Consider the following 13,678-nt stretch of genomic DNA (forward strand, 5'->3'; position numbering starts at 1 on the left):
ATCAGAGGGCCCTGCTCCTTAGAGCTTACAATCTAAGAGGGAAGGTCAAAAGATACAAGAGGTAATAACTGTGGGTGATGTGCTGATTGAGAAGATAAATGTACAGTTGTTAGGTGGGGGCAAGATAGGCTTCTCTGAAGAGATGAGTTTTCAGGGATCGTCTGAAAGTGGATATAGTAGGAGAAAATCGGACGGATTGGGGTAGAGCATTCCAGAGGATGGGGGGGGCTCTGGAGAAGTCCTGAAGGCGAGCATGGGATGAGGTGACAAAGGAGTTTGAGAGCAGGAGGTCTTGGGAGGAGCGAAGATAACGATTAGGTTGGTATTTTGTGACTAGGTTAGAGATGTAGCTGGGGGCCAGGTTGTGGATGGCTTTGTAAGTTATAGTTAGTATCTTGAATTTAATTCGGTGACTGAGTGGCAGCGAATGGAGGGATTGGCAGAGGGGTGTAGCAGACGCTGAGCGGTTTGTGTGGTGGATGAACCTGGCAGCAGCGTTCATGATGGACTGAAGTGGGGATAGCCTATTTAGAGGTAAACCAATGAGGAGGGAGTTGCAGTAGTCGAGGCGGGAGATGACCAGGGAGTGGATTAGAAGCTTTGTGGTGACATTAGTTAGGAAGGGGCGTATCTTGGAGATGTTGCGGAGATTGAGGCGGCAAGCTTTGGATAGTGATAGAATGTGGGGTCGAAAGGTTAGTTCAGAGTCCAGGATTACACCTAGGACCCTGGCGTGGGGAGATGGGTTGATAGTTGAACCGTTGATATTGACAGGGAAAGCAGGGGAAGTGGCACCTGAGGGAGGAAATATCATGAGCTCGGTTTTGGATAGGTTGAGTTTGAGGAAGTGTTGTGACATCAAGGCTGATATGTCTGCTAGTAAGTTGGTAATGCGTGAGGAGACAGATGGAGAGAGCTGGGGGGTGGAGAGATAGATTTGGGTGTCATCAGCGTAGAGATGATATTGAAAGCCATGGGAGGCAATCAACTGACCCAAGGAGGTGGTGTAGATTGAGAAAAGGAGAGGTCCAAGAACAGAACCTTGGGGGACCCCAATGGAAAAAGGAAGAGGAGAGGAGGAAGTAGAGTTGTAAGTGACACTGAAGGAGCGGTGTGATAGGTAGGATGAGAACCAGCGAAGAGTACAGTCACGGAGACCAAAGGAGTGGAGTTTTTTGAGGAGGAGGGGGTGGTCCACTGTGTCAAAGGCAGCAGAGAGATCCAGGAGAAGTAGTACAGAATAGTGTCCATTGGCTTTGGCCATTAGTAGGTCATTTGAGAGTTTAAGGAGAGCAGTTTCCATGGAGTGTTGAGGGTGAAAACCGGACTGGAGGGGATCTAGAAGTTTATTCATGGTCAGATGGTCGCTTAGTCGGTTGTAGACCAGTCTTTCAAGAAGTTTGGAGGAGAAGGAGAGTAAGGAGATTGGACGTAAGTTGTTGAGATTGGTGGGATCCAGTGAGGGCTTTTTTAGAATGGGGATGACTAGCGCATGTTTTAGAGAGTTTGGGAAGATGCCACAGGAGAGGGAGAGGTTGAAAATGTGAGTTAGAGAGTGTAGAATCGAGTCAGAGGGTGAGCGTAGCATTTGCGAGGGAACAGGATCCAGGGGGCAAGTGGTTAGATGAGTGCTAGATAAAAGTTTAGCAACCTCAGTAATAGTAACAGGGTTGAATGAGGGAAGTAATGATTGTATCTGTGGACATGGGGTATTGCATGGGGGAGGTTTTTGCGCATTGGTGATCTCCTCATGAATTGTATCAATCTTAGTTTTGAAGTGATTGGCAATCTCCTGGGCAGTGAGTGAGTTGGTGGGTGGAGGCAGTGGAGGACAGAGTAGAGTATTGAAGGTAGAGAAGAGTTGACGTGGACTGGATGAGAAGGTGTTAATGAGTGTGATAAAGTAGGTCTGTTTGGCAGTGTGAAGGCAGGAGTAGTATTTTAGGAGGGCAGATTTATATTGTGTGAAGTCTTCCTGGGTCTTAGTCTTATGCCACAGGCGCTCAAGAGCGCGGCTACGTTTTCTGAGACTTCTGGTGTCATCTGTTTGCCAGGGTTGTAGCAGTCGGGGCCTAATTCTGCGTGTAGTGAGGGGGGCAAGCTTGTCTAGGGAGGAAGACAGTGAGCTGTTGTAGATGAAAGTAGCTTGGTTGGGGCAGGACAAAGGTGAGATTTTGTCATAGAGGTGATCAGTAGCAGAGTAGATTATAAAAAGAAAAACAAAATGTTGTAAAAAACCTTAACACCTAAATGCTAAAATATTTAAAATTCTCCTCCCAGCTGAAATATATTGCTCTTTTTTGAGGGGGTGGGTTAACATACATAAATACTTGCATTAGTCCATGGTCCTGCAACAGCTGGTGATCTGTTCTCCAGCACTGGATTGTGGGTGGCAGCTCCTAATTCATCACATTCAATATAGGAATTGCAGCACTGTCATTAGGATGGGACCACTGGTCCTGCATTATGACTGCAGTGAGATGGGTGGTGACAAGACCAGTTGGAAACTGGCAAGAAGAGTAGTTTCAGGGGACAACTGGAACCGGCAGGGAGGAAGGCCACGAAACAATGGATTAAGGGAGTTTCTAAATTCAAAAGGTTGTTTTACCTTAATGCATTACCTGTATTAAGGTAATAAAACATTTTCATTTGTTATTTCTTTCCCTCACCTCCCTAAATATTTATCTGAATTCTCTCTCGATCCAGTGCTGTGCCCGTATTCACTGCTGTTCTCTCTCCCTGATCTCATAGGACAGCCATTGGCTCCTGCTGGTGTCAATCAAATCCAGTGAGGAGGAAGTTGGGGGTGGCCGAGTCATGCTGAACGCACACAGCCTGGCTTGGGAGCGTGCCCACTTATGTGCCCCCATAGCCCATGGCTTACTAGCCCATAAAGTCCTCCTTATTTCCTGTCTGGAGAATGTCCAGCATCATCGAGCCCAGGGGTCTCCAAACGTTCTAAACAAAGGGCTTGTATTTGTCTTTCAGACTTTAGGGGGGCTGGACTGTGGCCAGCGGGAGTGGAGATTTTCCTGGAATCAGTGGGAATAAACTTCACAGTTCCTGACAGACTCCATGGCAGCCTACATGTGGGTTAATCCCGCCTCCTCATACCTCATAGGACCCTTCTCCCATAAATCTTTGTTCCGGGCCAGAGGTCGTGTTCCTCCTCCTAGGACCAAGATGAAGTCTTACCTTTTATGAAGTTTTCTGTAATCCAAGCCTGGCGGTGTGCAAGGCAATACTATGGTGGTTAACGGTGATCCTCTCTGAAAGTACAGCAATCCTAGTTATTAGCCGGTGGACATGGGGGATATTATGCGATGCCATGAAGAGCTTACTAACCTGGCCATTGGCAGGCAAGCGGCCATATGGCCAAACATCCCAGCTATTAGCGGCCTTATAAACGCCCTGGTCGTGCGGTGGGTCGAGCAGCAGCTCCCAGTCCCAGGTCTGGTCTGGATCATGTCATGGTGGTAGTAATGTACAAAATGTTCATTTTAAATGGCAGATGTATCTCTGTCTTTGTGTGTCTCCTTAATTGCTATCAAGCTCCAGTGATTGTGGCCATGGCGGCTGGAGCACAGCTGCGTTTCAGCTCTCCAGTTCAGGAAGTCACAGGGACCTGTCTGCGCATCTGCAAGCCGCGAACGAAACTGAGGCTTGGTTCGCGCAGGTGCAGTTCCGCCAAGATGGCGGCGTTTTCCAGCGCAGGCGCGATGCAGGGCGCGGTAACGTCGTCAATGGCAGCATATTTAAATGGCTGTCAAAGGAGCTATTCCTTGGGTTGACTTGTGGGCTTTTGCAGTGGTTTCCCCAGGCACTGGTCTCAGGTTTTCAAGGTAAATTGCTTTCTGCAGGCTCCCTGGGTGCTGGCTGCTGGCTATGTTTGTTATGTGCTCCCCTATGCCTGTTGTCACTCCTGTTTCTCATAGTCATTAATGGTTCATTTCAGTTCCAAGCTGCCTTGCCATGGATCTGTCACCGCCCCCCTGTGGCCAACCCTTGTGGTGCAGGTAGGATTGAGTTCTTTTCTTCCTGTGATGCTTGGGTTCACTCATTCAGGAGCTCTTAACTCTTTCTTTTCCACTCAGCCCTTCTAGGTCTGAACACCAAAACACGGCACGCGAAGATAAAGACCGTCCTAGGTCTCAGCGTCATCACTCCTCTTCAAGCTCTAGATGTCATAGATCTCCCTTCAGAACTAGGCACCACAAAGAGGAGTCTAAAACCACCTCTGGGTGACACTCTCACTGCCACTCCAGCCACTCTGAGAGGAAAGCCTGCTGGGGATGCAAGGCCTAGGTCCCCGAAGGCAAGTCGCTCTGCGAGTGATGCTTTTCTAAAGCCGCAAGAGAAAGAGAGGGTGGAGACAAAGAAGTGGAAGCAGTGGTCAGAAAGGTAGTCCGTGAGTCCCTGAGTAAAGTAAATTCTGATTGTGACCACAACCCTGCTGGCAACACCATGTCAGTCCCTATTGGGGATGATCTCGAGGCTCCAGGCCCTTCACAGCTGAGCCATTCCTCAATTGAAGCCTCAGACAGTGAGGTGGAGGTAGATGACCCTGGTGCAGGTTTTGAATTTGCCTTACTACCACAACTAGTCAAAGCTGTCAAAGAAGCTTTGAAATGGGAAGGGCCAGTGGAGGCACCCTCCAAACAGAGGAAATATTTTAAACACCTCAAAAAAGAACGCCCTAATTTCCCCTTGTTTGGTGAACTCGGTGAAATAATTACTGATGAATGGGGTGGTGTTGAAAGGAAGAATTCCCTGTTAACAAACGTATCAAAGATGTACCTGTCAGGTCACCTTGAGGCTAGGTGACAGATGCACACTGTAGGGATCAGGAGTGCATCGCAAGGTAGTGGACCCTACGGCTGACTGCTGCGGATGGGAGGCAGGGTGGTAAGGAAGGCAGGGCTGCTGGAACACCAGCACGGATCCCACCGGGGTTAGAGCGTAAGATTCCCTGGGGCGCGGAGTCTAAGAGCCAGCAGGTGTTCACCAGAGCCTCTAGTGGTGAGGATGGACTGGGCTGCAACTGGCTCCAGGTCGCGACCCCCAGGGTCCCCCAGCTCACACCCACAGTAGGAAACAGGAGGATAGGGATAGTAAGGGAATAAGCCAGGGTCAGGGCCACAAGCAGACAAGGACAACAGAGTTCACGCCAAGGTTCGGGATTACAGGCAAACAGGGATAGTCGGGGACATGCCAAAGGTCAGGGTCATGAGCAGACAGGAATAGTCGAGAACAGGCCAAAGTCGGCAACTGGAATCAGACGCAGGAAACACAGCAAGTACACACGAACGCTAACACACAATGGTTGATCAGCACTGCTGGCTTGCAGTGCACAGGTTAATATAGGGTTCCCTGATAGGGCCTGGGGTGGGGCCATGCTTAGAGGAGAGGTTATAAAACCAGTCAGGTGAGAGTCAGCTGGTCTTTAGAGATGAACACATGGAGACAGGTAAGCTGACAGACAAAACTCTATTGCATAATCATGACAGTACCCGTTTAAAAGTCGGCTCTTCTCATTGACGCAGCCCTGAGATTGGTGAGGCACGTCACACTCCCACTGGAGGATACTGTATCCTTTGGGGATGGCCTGGAGAGAAAAATTGATACCGATCTACATTACAGCATGCATGACCTGCAAACCAGCTCTAGCTCTCGCAGCTCTATCTAAAACGATGGAGATCTGGAGGGACAACGTAGGTGCTTCCCTGCGGAGCATCTCAGAAGAAATGGCCAGGAGCTCACCTATTCATAAACTAAGGTTGGCGGCGGCCTTTCTGGGGAGGCTTCCCTGGACATAATTTGCCTAGTAGCTCGGATCATGCTGTCATCTGTCACGGCTAAGCGTGCCTTGTGGCTGCGCCCATGGGTAGGTGACCCTTGAGGGTTCGTCCCTCTTTGGGAACAAATTGGACAGTGCCATCACCCGTGTCATCACCCGTGCCACAGGGGGCAAGACGGGATTCCTTTCCCAGGATCGTCGTCTGCTAAACCAGAAGAGAACTCAGCCCAGGCAAGGATCGAGCAAGGGTTGCTCACCGCTATAGGCTTGGCTGTGAGTTCAGGAAGACCTGGAAGAAAAACCAGCCTTCAGGCCAGAAGTTTTCAAAAGGGGCATCTTCTGGTGGACGGAAGCCCCTAAGTCTTTTTGATATCGCGCCTGCCCAGACAGAGCAAGTCGAAGCTTGCTTAGTTTGTTTTCAACACGTCTGGGCAGCTTCGATCAAAAATTATTGGGTCATCAAAACAGTCTCATCTGGCAATGCCTGGACATTCAGCAGCCCACCCATTCTTCGATTCATACCCACATCCATGACTCTCTCGGAAGAGAAAAAGCAAATTCTCCTGTCTTATACAGACTCTCTTGTGGCTCAGGGCGCTGCAACAAGTTCCAAGTTTCAAGGGGTCTACTCGCCCCTCTTCATGGTTTTGAAGAAGAACGACTCCTGAGACCAGTTATAGATCTAACCCATTTGAATTCTTTCATCAAGAAGGAGAAATTCAAGATGGAGACACTACTTACGATCCGTCAGGCAATCCAGCCAGATGATTGGCTCGTGTCTAAAGACCTGTAGGACTCTTACTTCCATGTCCCGATAGCGTCTTTGCTTTGCTGTCGATCAAGTCTATCTGCAGTTCACCTGTCTCCCCTTTGGGCTTACGACATCGCCTCGTGTGTTTTCAAAACTCATATTGGCTGTCGTGGCACTGATCAGGACCAGAGGTATCCGTCTGTATCATTAACTGGACAACCTGCTGTTGTTATCTCGGGACAGGGAGCAGTTGCTAATCCACAGATCCCAGGTCATCTCCACTCTACTCGAATTCGGTTAGCTACTGAACCTGGAAAGAAGCAACCTAGATCCTATGCAGTCCCTGGTATTCCTCTGGGCTCAATTTGACACTCTCAAGAGCACCATCTCCTTGCCCCTGGAAAAAATTCCAGGTAACCAGCACGGAGTTCAGCTTGCAATGTCCTCCTCTCATCTCCGAGCCTCACAATGCCTACAAATCATCGGCACCATGGTAGCAACAACACCCATGGTTATGTGGGCTCAGTGGAAAATGTGGCCCTTCCAGAAGGGCTTCCTCCAGCAGTGAAACCCAGGGCTTTGGGATCACTCTATCCGAATAACCTTATCCATGCAGGAGAGCCTTCCTTGGTGGTTACAGCAGAGGAACCTGCTCAATTATCACTCCATTGCACCCGTGTCTTGGTTCACGGTCACAACAGATGTCAGCAACAGGGGCTGGGGTGCTCTCTGCTTGACAGAGGTAGCGCAAGGCATATGGAGATTTCCTTCTCACAGGATAGTCTTCAATTTTCTGGAACTCTGGGCAGTGTTCTGCGCTCTACAGACCTTTCACCACTTAACAGCAGGAGCCTCAGTTCTCCTAAGACTGGACAACACAAAGGCAGTCTCATACATTAAGAGACGGGGGGGTACTCGCAGTCTCTCCCTGATGAAGGAAGTAGAGCGCATCCTGACCTGGGCCCAGAAGAACCTAGCCAACCTGACAGCTTCCTATCTCCCTGGAGTCCAGAACGTTCAGGCAGATTTTCTGTCGATAGTTTCCCTAGACAACAATGAGTGGACTCTCCACCCTGAAGTCTTCGAGTGGGTCCTGTTCCTGGGAGTCTTTCCGGAAGTAGGCTTGTTCGCCTCCCCATGCAACTTCAGACTAGAGAGATACTACACAAGGTCTCCTTGTCCCCAGGCTTTTTGGGTAGATGCTCTGACAGACCATTGGCGGTTCCACAGGTCCTATGCCTTTCCCCCAGTTCCTGTCATTCTCCGGTTTTCTGTCGAGGCTCAGGATGGAAGAAGCAGAGATTGTGGCAATAGTCCCGTACTGGCCAAAGGGCCATAGTTTCCACTGCTGATGCAACTCAGCTTTCAGGACCCAGCTTCCGGGCCCTCCAGACCAGATCTCCTATCACAAGGGGCAACTCTACATCCATGCCCGGCCCATCTGCATATGATGGTCTGGTTTTTGAGAGGGGAAGGCTGGAGGCCCTAGACTGTCCAAATGGGACCATCTCCACATTACTGAATGTCAGAAGAGCAGGTACTAACAGGGTCTACCAGAGGATTTGGAAAGAAATTGCAGACTACACCTCTTCCACTGCAGGGTCTTGCAATAATCCAAAGATACATGATATCCTGGGCTTCCTACAATCAGGCTTGGATCTCTCCTTGTCAGTCAGCTCACTGCAGGTTTAAGTCTCTGCAATTTCTGCCTTTAGGGGCGTTAACTGGGCCAGACACCCTCTTACTCGGCAGTTCTTCAGAGGAGCAGTAAGGCTCAGACTTCAGAAAAAGCCAAGATTTTCTAAGTGGGATCTTCCCCTTGTCCTGAATTTCTTCTCAGGAAGAGAGTTGGAACATACAGATCAGTCCTCTAATAGGGAACTTTCTCTAAATGTTGCCTTTCTGGTGGCTATAACATTGGTCAAGAGGGTCAAATCACCTCTCTGGGATTCAAGGAGCCATTTCTAACCCTATTTCCTGATCAGGTAGTTTTGATTCCTATGTTGGGTTCAAACCCCAAAAGTTTCATCTGTGTTTCATGACAATCAGGAGATTGCTTTTCCAACGTTTAGATCTACGGGAGATTCCAGTGTTCATCCCCTAGATGTCGGGAAAGCTCTGAGTCAGTATCTAGAAGCTACAGCTCTGTTCTGTCAGTCCGACCACCTGTTCGTTCTTTTTCATGGAAAGCATAAGGGAATGCGTTCCTCTTCCAGATCTATTGCAGCATTGATTGTTCAGGCCATTCAGTGGGCCTACAAAGCTAAGGGCTTGGCGCCTCCAGAAGCGGTGACCCTTCACTCAACCAGTGGCGTGTCTACATCATGGGCGGCCTCCAGAAGTTGCAAAGTGGCCTTGTGGTCTTCAATTAACACATTCATGGCGCAATACTGCGTAGAGCCAGGCTCGTTATCTTCTGTTAAATTTGTTTTACGTATCTTGTCTGTTGATGGTGCCAATTAGACTTTTTTTTTTTTGTCCAGCACTTTGCCCACTCAGGTGTGTATGGCTAGTTATTTCCCACGTGTAGGCTGCCATGGAGTCTGTCAGGAAAACTGAAAATTTCTATCAAAACTTACTGTAATTTTCCTTTCCTGATGGACTCCATGGCAGCAGAACTTCCCTCCTAGTGGCTGGAGTAGGCTAAATTATGGAACATGGCCTCTGGCCCGGAACAAAGATTTATGGGAGATGGGTCCTATGAGGTTTGAGGGGGCGGGATTAACCCACATGTAGACTGCCATGGAGTCCATCAGGAAACAAAAATTACAGTAAGTATTTGATAGAAATTTTCTGTTTTGGTATTAGGTGGAGGAATAGTGTCCCATTGTTGGTGTTATTAGGAGAAATGGTGTCCCATTTTTGGTGTCAATAGGAAAAATGTCGCCCTATTGTTGGTGTCAATAGGAAAAATGGTGCCCCATTGTTGGTGTCAATAGGAGAAATGGTTCCCCATTGCCACTGCCAGTGTCTCGTATCAGTGTCTCGTATCAGTAGGAGGAATAGTGTCCTAAGGATAAAGGCAAGCAAAAGGCCACATATGGCCCCTGGGCCACAGTTTGGAGACCACTAATCTTTCCTCCCCTGTCTTACTGTCTCTGAACCCCTTTAATTTATTGTATTTTACTTATTTCAATCAAGTAGGTTTCCCATGGGGGTGGGTGGTACCTAAAGTGGCCCACATTAAAATGCAGTCTTCCTAGGAACTCCTACTCCTCCAGACTGTTAAAATGTAATATTTATATAACTCTTCTTAAAAGGAGCCCACTTGCATCAAGGTTGAGGGCTTTTGTGAAGAGTACTGAGGCAGGGTGCTGTGATGTTTTCAGCAAGCTATGTACAGCACCCTGTGAGACCTTCCCACCAAAAATAATCGGCCTGCATTGCATAGAGAAGCACAGAGACCCAGTGAGGATATCACTGGGTCTAAAATAAAGAATATAATAAAAACAGAGCATTTTTATTTTGAAATGTTATTAGCATGTTGATGAGGGAGAGGGAAGAACCCAAAAAGGCAAAACATAGGCAGAATAAATTTCAGCTTTAAGGTGAAAATTACTGTATTTTAGCACATCCTTTAAAAACACAAGAAATACAATCTTTATCTGTTGGGGGAGGGGCAATTTAATTAGTTTATCTCTTTCCGGATTAAAGTTTTACAAGCCAGAAAGTTAATGGTAACATACTTAGGGACCAATGGCAGCAAATCCTACATAGTAAAAAAAGGTGAACCAAATATCATTTTGCTGGGGGGATTTTACAAGTCAGCATTAAAAATTAGTTGATGGCTGACCCTTGAAATTCCACAGTTGTTACTAAATAGATAGAAGAACAAATAAAGCATTCCTGATACAGGCCAGTGACCTACAGGAGATGACACCACCAGACAATGATACCTGCCAACTTATCAATGTTTAAACATACCATGGAAAATGTACTAAATACAGTTAGTCTAACGTTAGGTAACTACAAATGCTCAAAGGAAGAGTCTAACTTCTGGTATATCCTAGAAAGAGCTTGATATTTCCCTAGTTTTATATATTTTTTTAGAAAATGTACAGTCAAGTTGGTTTCAAGAAGGTGACCACTGTTAAAGCTGGCTCTGTCCATGGCCCCAGCATTGGTGGAATAAGTTACAGAAAAATATCAGCAGGTGGGTATGCTTCCAGTGTTTATGCTGGAGCAGGAGGTCTGGGCACCAGAATTTCTGCTACTTCACAAAACATAGTGACTGCTGGGGATCATCTACAGTTCAGAAACCAAGAAATGAGAATTTTTGGGAATGAGAAGGAGACCATGAAGAATTTGAATGACCGACTGGCCTCCTACATAGATAAAGTCCACTCTTTGGAAAATTCTAATGCCCGTCTAGAGGCACAAATTAGAGAGTGGTACATCAAGAATACTGTGAACTTGGAAAGAAATGATGACCATCATTTTCAGGTTTTAAGGAATCTGCAAAATCAGGTAACTCGACTTTATTGTAACATTATTGGATTATAATACTAATGTATGAAGAATGTTAGAAATATTACCTGCTGCTCCCTTAATGGACTATACACAGTATCTCACAAAAGTGAGTACACCCCTCACATTTTTGTAAATATTTTATTATATCTTTTCATGTGATAACACTGAAGAAATTACACTTTGCTACAATGTAAACTAATGAGTGTACAGCTTGTATAACAGTGTAAATTTGCTGTCCCCTCAAAATAACTCAACACATAGCTATTAATGTCTAAACCACTGGCAACAAAAGTGAGTACACCCCTAAGTTAAAATGTCCAAATTGGGCCCGAAGTGTCAATATTTTGTGTTGCCACCATTATTTTCCAGCACTGCCTTAACCCTCTTGGGCATGGAGTTCACCAGAGCTTTACAGGTTGCAACTGGAGTTCTCTTCCGCTCCTCCGTGATGACATCACTGAGCTGGTGGATGTTAGAGACCTTGCGCTCCCCCACCTTCCGTTTGATGATGCCCCACAGATGCTCAATAGGGTTTAGGTTTGGAGACTTGCTTGGCCAGTCCGTCAGCTTTATCCTCAGCTTCGTTAGCAAGGCAGTATTCATCTTGGGGGTGTGTTTGGGGTCATTATCATGTTGAAATACTGCCCTGCAACCCAGTCTCTGAAGGGGGGGATCATGCTCTGCTTGATTATGTCACAGTACATGTTGGCATTCATGGTTCCCTCAATGAACTGTAGCTCCCCAGCGCTGGCAGCACTCATGCAGCCCGAGACCATGACACTCCCACCACCATGCTTGACTGTAGGCAAGACACACTTGTCTTTGTACTCCTCACCTGGTTGCCGCCACACACGCTTGACACCATCTGAACCAAATAAGTTTATCCTTGTTTCATCAGACCACAGGACATGGTTCCAGTAATCCATGGCCTTACTCTGCTTGTCTTCAGAAAATTGTTTACGGGCTTTCTTGTGCATCATCTTTATAAGAGGCTCCCCTCTGGGTCGATAGCCATGCAGACCAATTTGATGCAGTGTGCGGCGCATGGTCTGAGCACTGAGAGGCTGACCCCCCTTCCCTTCAACCTCTGCAGCAACGCTGGCAGCACCCATACATCTATTTCCCAAAGACAACCTCTGCATATGACACTGAGCACATGCACTCAACTTCTTTGGTCGACCATGGCAAAGCCTGTTCTGAGTAGAACCTGTTCTGTTAAACTGCTGTATGGTCTTGGTCACCATACTGCAGCTCATTTTCAGGGACTTGGCAATCTTCTTCTAGCCTAGGACATCTTTATGTAGAGCAACAATTCTTTTTTTCAGATCCTCAGAGAGTTCTTTACCATGAGGTGCCATGTTTAACTTCCAGTGACCAGTATGAGAGAGTGAGAGCGAAAACATCAAATTTAACACAACTGCTCCCCATTCACACCTGAGACCTTGTAACACTAACAAGTAACATGACATGGGGGAAGGAAAATGGTTAATTGGGCTCAATTTGGAAATTTTCACTTAGATGTGTACTCACTTTTATTGCCAGCGGTTTAGACATTAATGGCTGTGTGTTGAGTTATTTTGAGGGGACAGCAAATTTACACTGTTATACAAGCTGTACACTCACTACTTTACACTGTAGCAAAGTGTAATTTCTTCAGTGTTGCACATGAAAGAAAAGATACAATAAAATATTTACAAAAATGTGAGGGGTGTACTCACTTTTGTGAGATACTGTATGTGGGGCATAGGTCACAGGTGTTGTCCTTTAGATGTTGAAACCCAAATGATTCTGTGATCCCCAAAAATGTGGCTCTCTGGCAGGGCTATATTTAGAAATCACGAGGCCCCATACAGCTTACCAGACAAGCAACCCCCTCCCCCCCAAAAAATTACAAAAAATACAGAAATTCCTTTCTCTGTAGCCTTGGTTGCACTGAAGATGAGTGAACAGGACACAGAGGCTGTTCAGTTTACTATGCTCAGTTATGAATGGATACAGGATCGTTCGATACCAATCACTCACTGTGTCCAATTCGGAAAAGGAAGGGGCTGATAAATTACATATTTACCGGCCCCTTTCCCCTCTCTCTATCCGCATGTGTGCCCTCAGCAGCTGGTGGGAGAGGGAAGTTGGTGGCACTGCATGAGGATGAGGGGGGACTCAGGCACACAGGGGGGGAATCAGTTGTGGGCAGCCCAGGGAGGAGGATCAGTGTGGCAGGACAATTACAGAACAATCCACAGTCTGTGCCTTTCCCTGCAGGGACCAGGGAGAGACACAGACATTGTTCCGTAATTGTCCCCCCAACACAACGATTCCCCCTAACGTCGGCTCTGCTCTCTGGCTGATGAATCTCAAATAGATGGAATGGGGGGAAAGGGACTATTTCGTGGGCCCTGTCTGGCATCATTATCCCTAAATTTTGTGATATAAACACTCTTGATATGACATCTACCAACTTGATAACTTTATAGTAGCTGTGGCAATGTATTATGCTTTGCATAATACTGATAACTGCTTAAACAGGCTAGTACTTTACCTTCACAGAGCCAATTAGATTCACTTGTGGCTCAACTTTTCCTCACTTAAAATCTTTCCCATGGTGCTTTATGTACCACCAGAAAGACAAAGCAAAACAAATTTTTGTAGGTTTGAAAAGC

The 13,678-nt window shown here is 47.0% G+C and overlaps 1 protein-coding gene across 1 annotated transcript in view; it reads left to right on the plus strand.

Annotated features, from left to right (window-relative positions):
* Positions 1-10,461: 10,461 nt before the first annotated feature.
* Positions 10,462-13,678, plus strand: part of LOC141114325 (keratin, type I cytoskeletal 19-like) — a 43,504-nt gene continuing 40,287 nt past the window's right edge. Inside the window, exon 1 of the mRNA XM_073607941.1 lies at positions 10,462-11,015. Within this exon, the coding sequence (XP_073464042.1) occupies positions 10,602-11,015 (414 nt within the window). The 5' untranslated portion in view covers positions 10,462-10,601. The remainder of the gene's footprint in view (positions 11,016-13,678) is intronic.

Source organism: Aquarana catesbeiana, linkage group LG12 (assembly GCF_042186555.1).
Source record: "Aquarana catesbeiana isolate 2022-GZ linkage group LG12, ASM4218655v1, whole genome shotgun sequence".
NCBI classification, from domain to species: domain Eukaryota; kingdom Metazoa; phylum Chordata; class Amphibia; order Anura; family Ranidae; genus Aquarana; species Aquarana catesbeiana.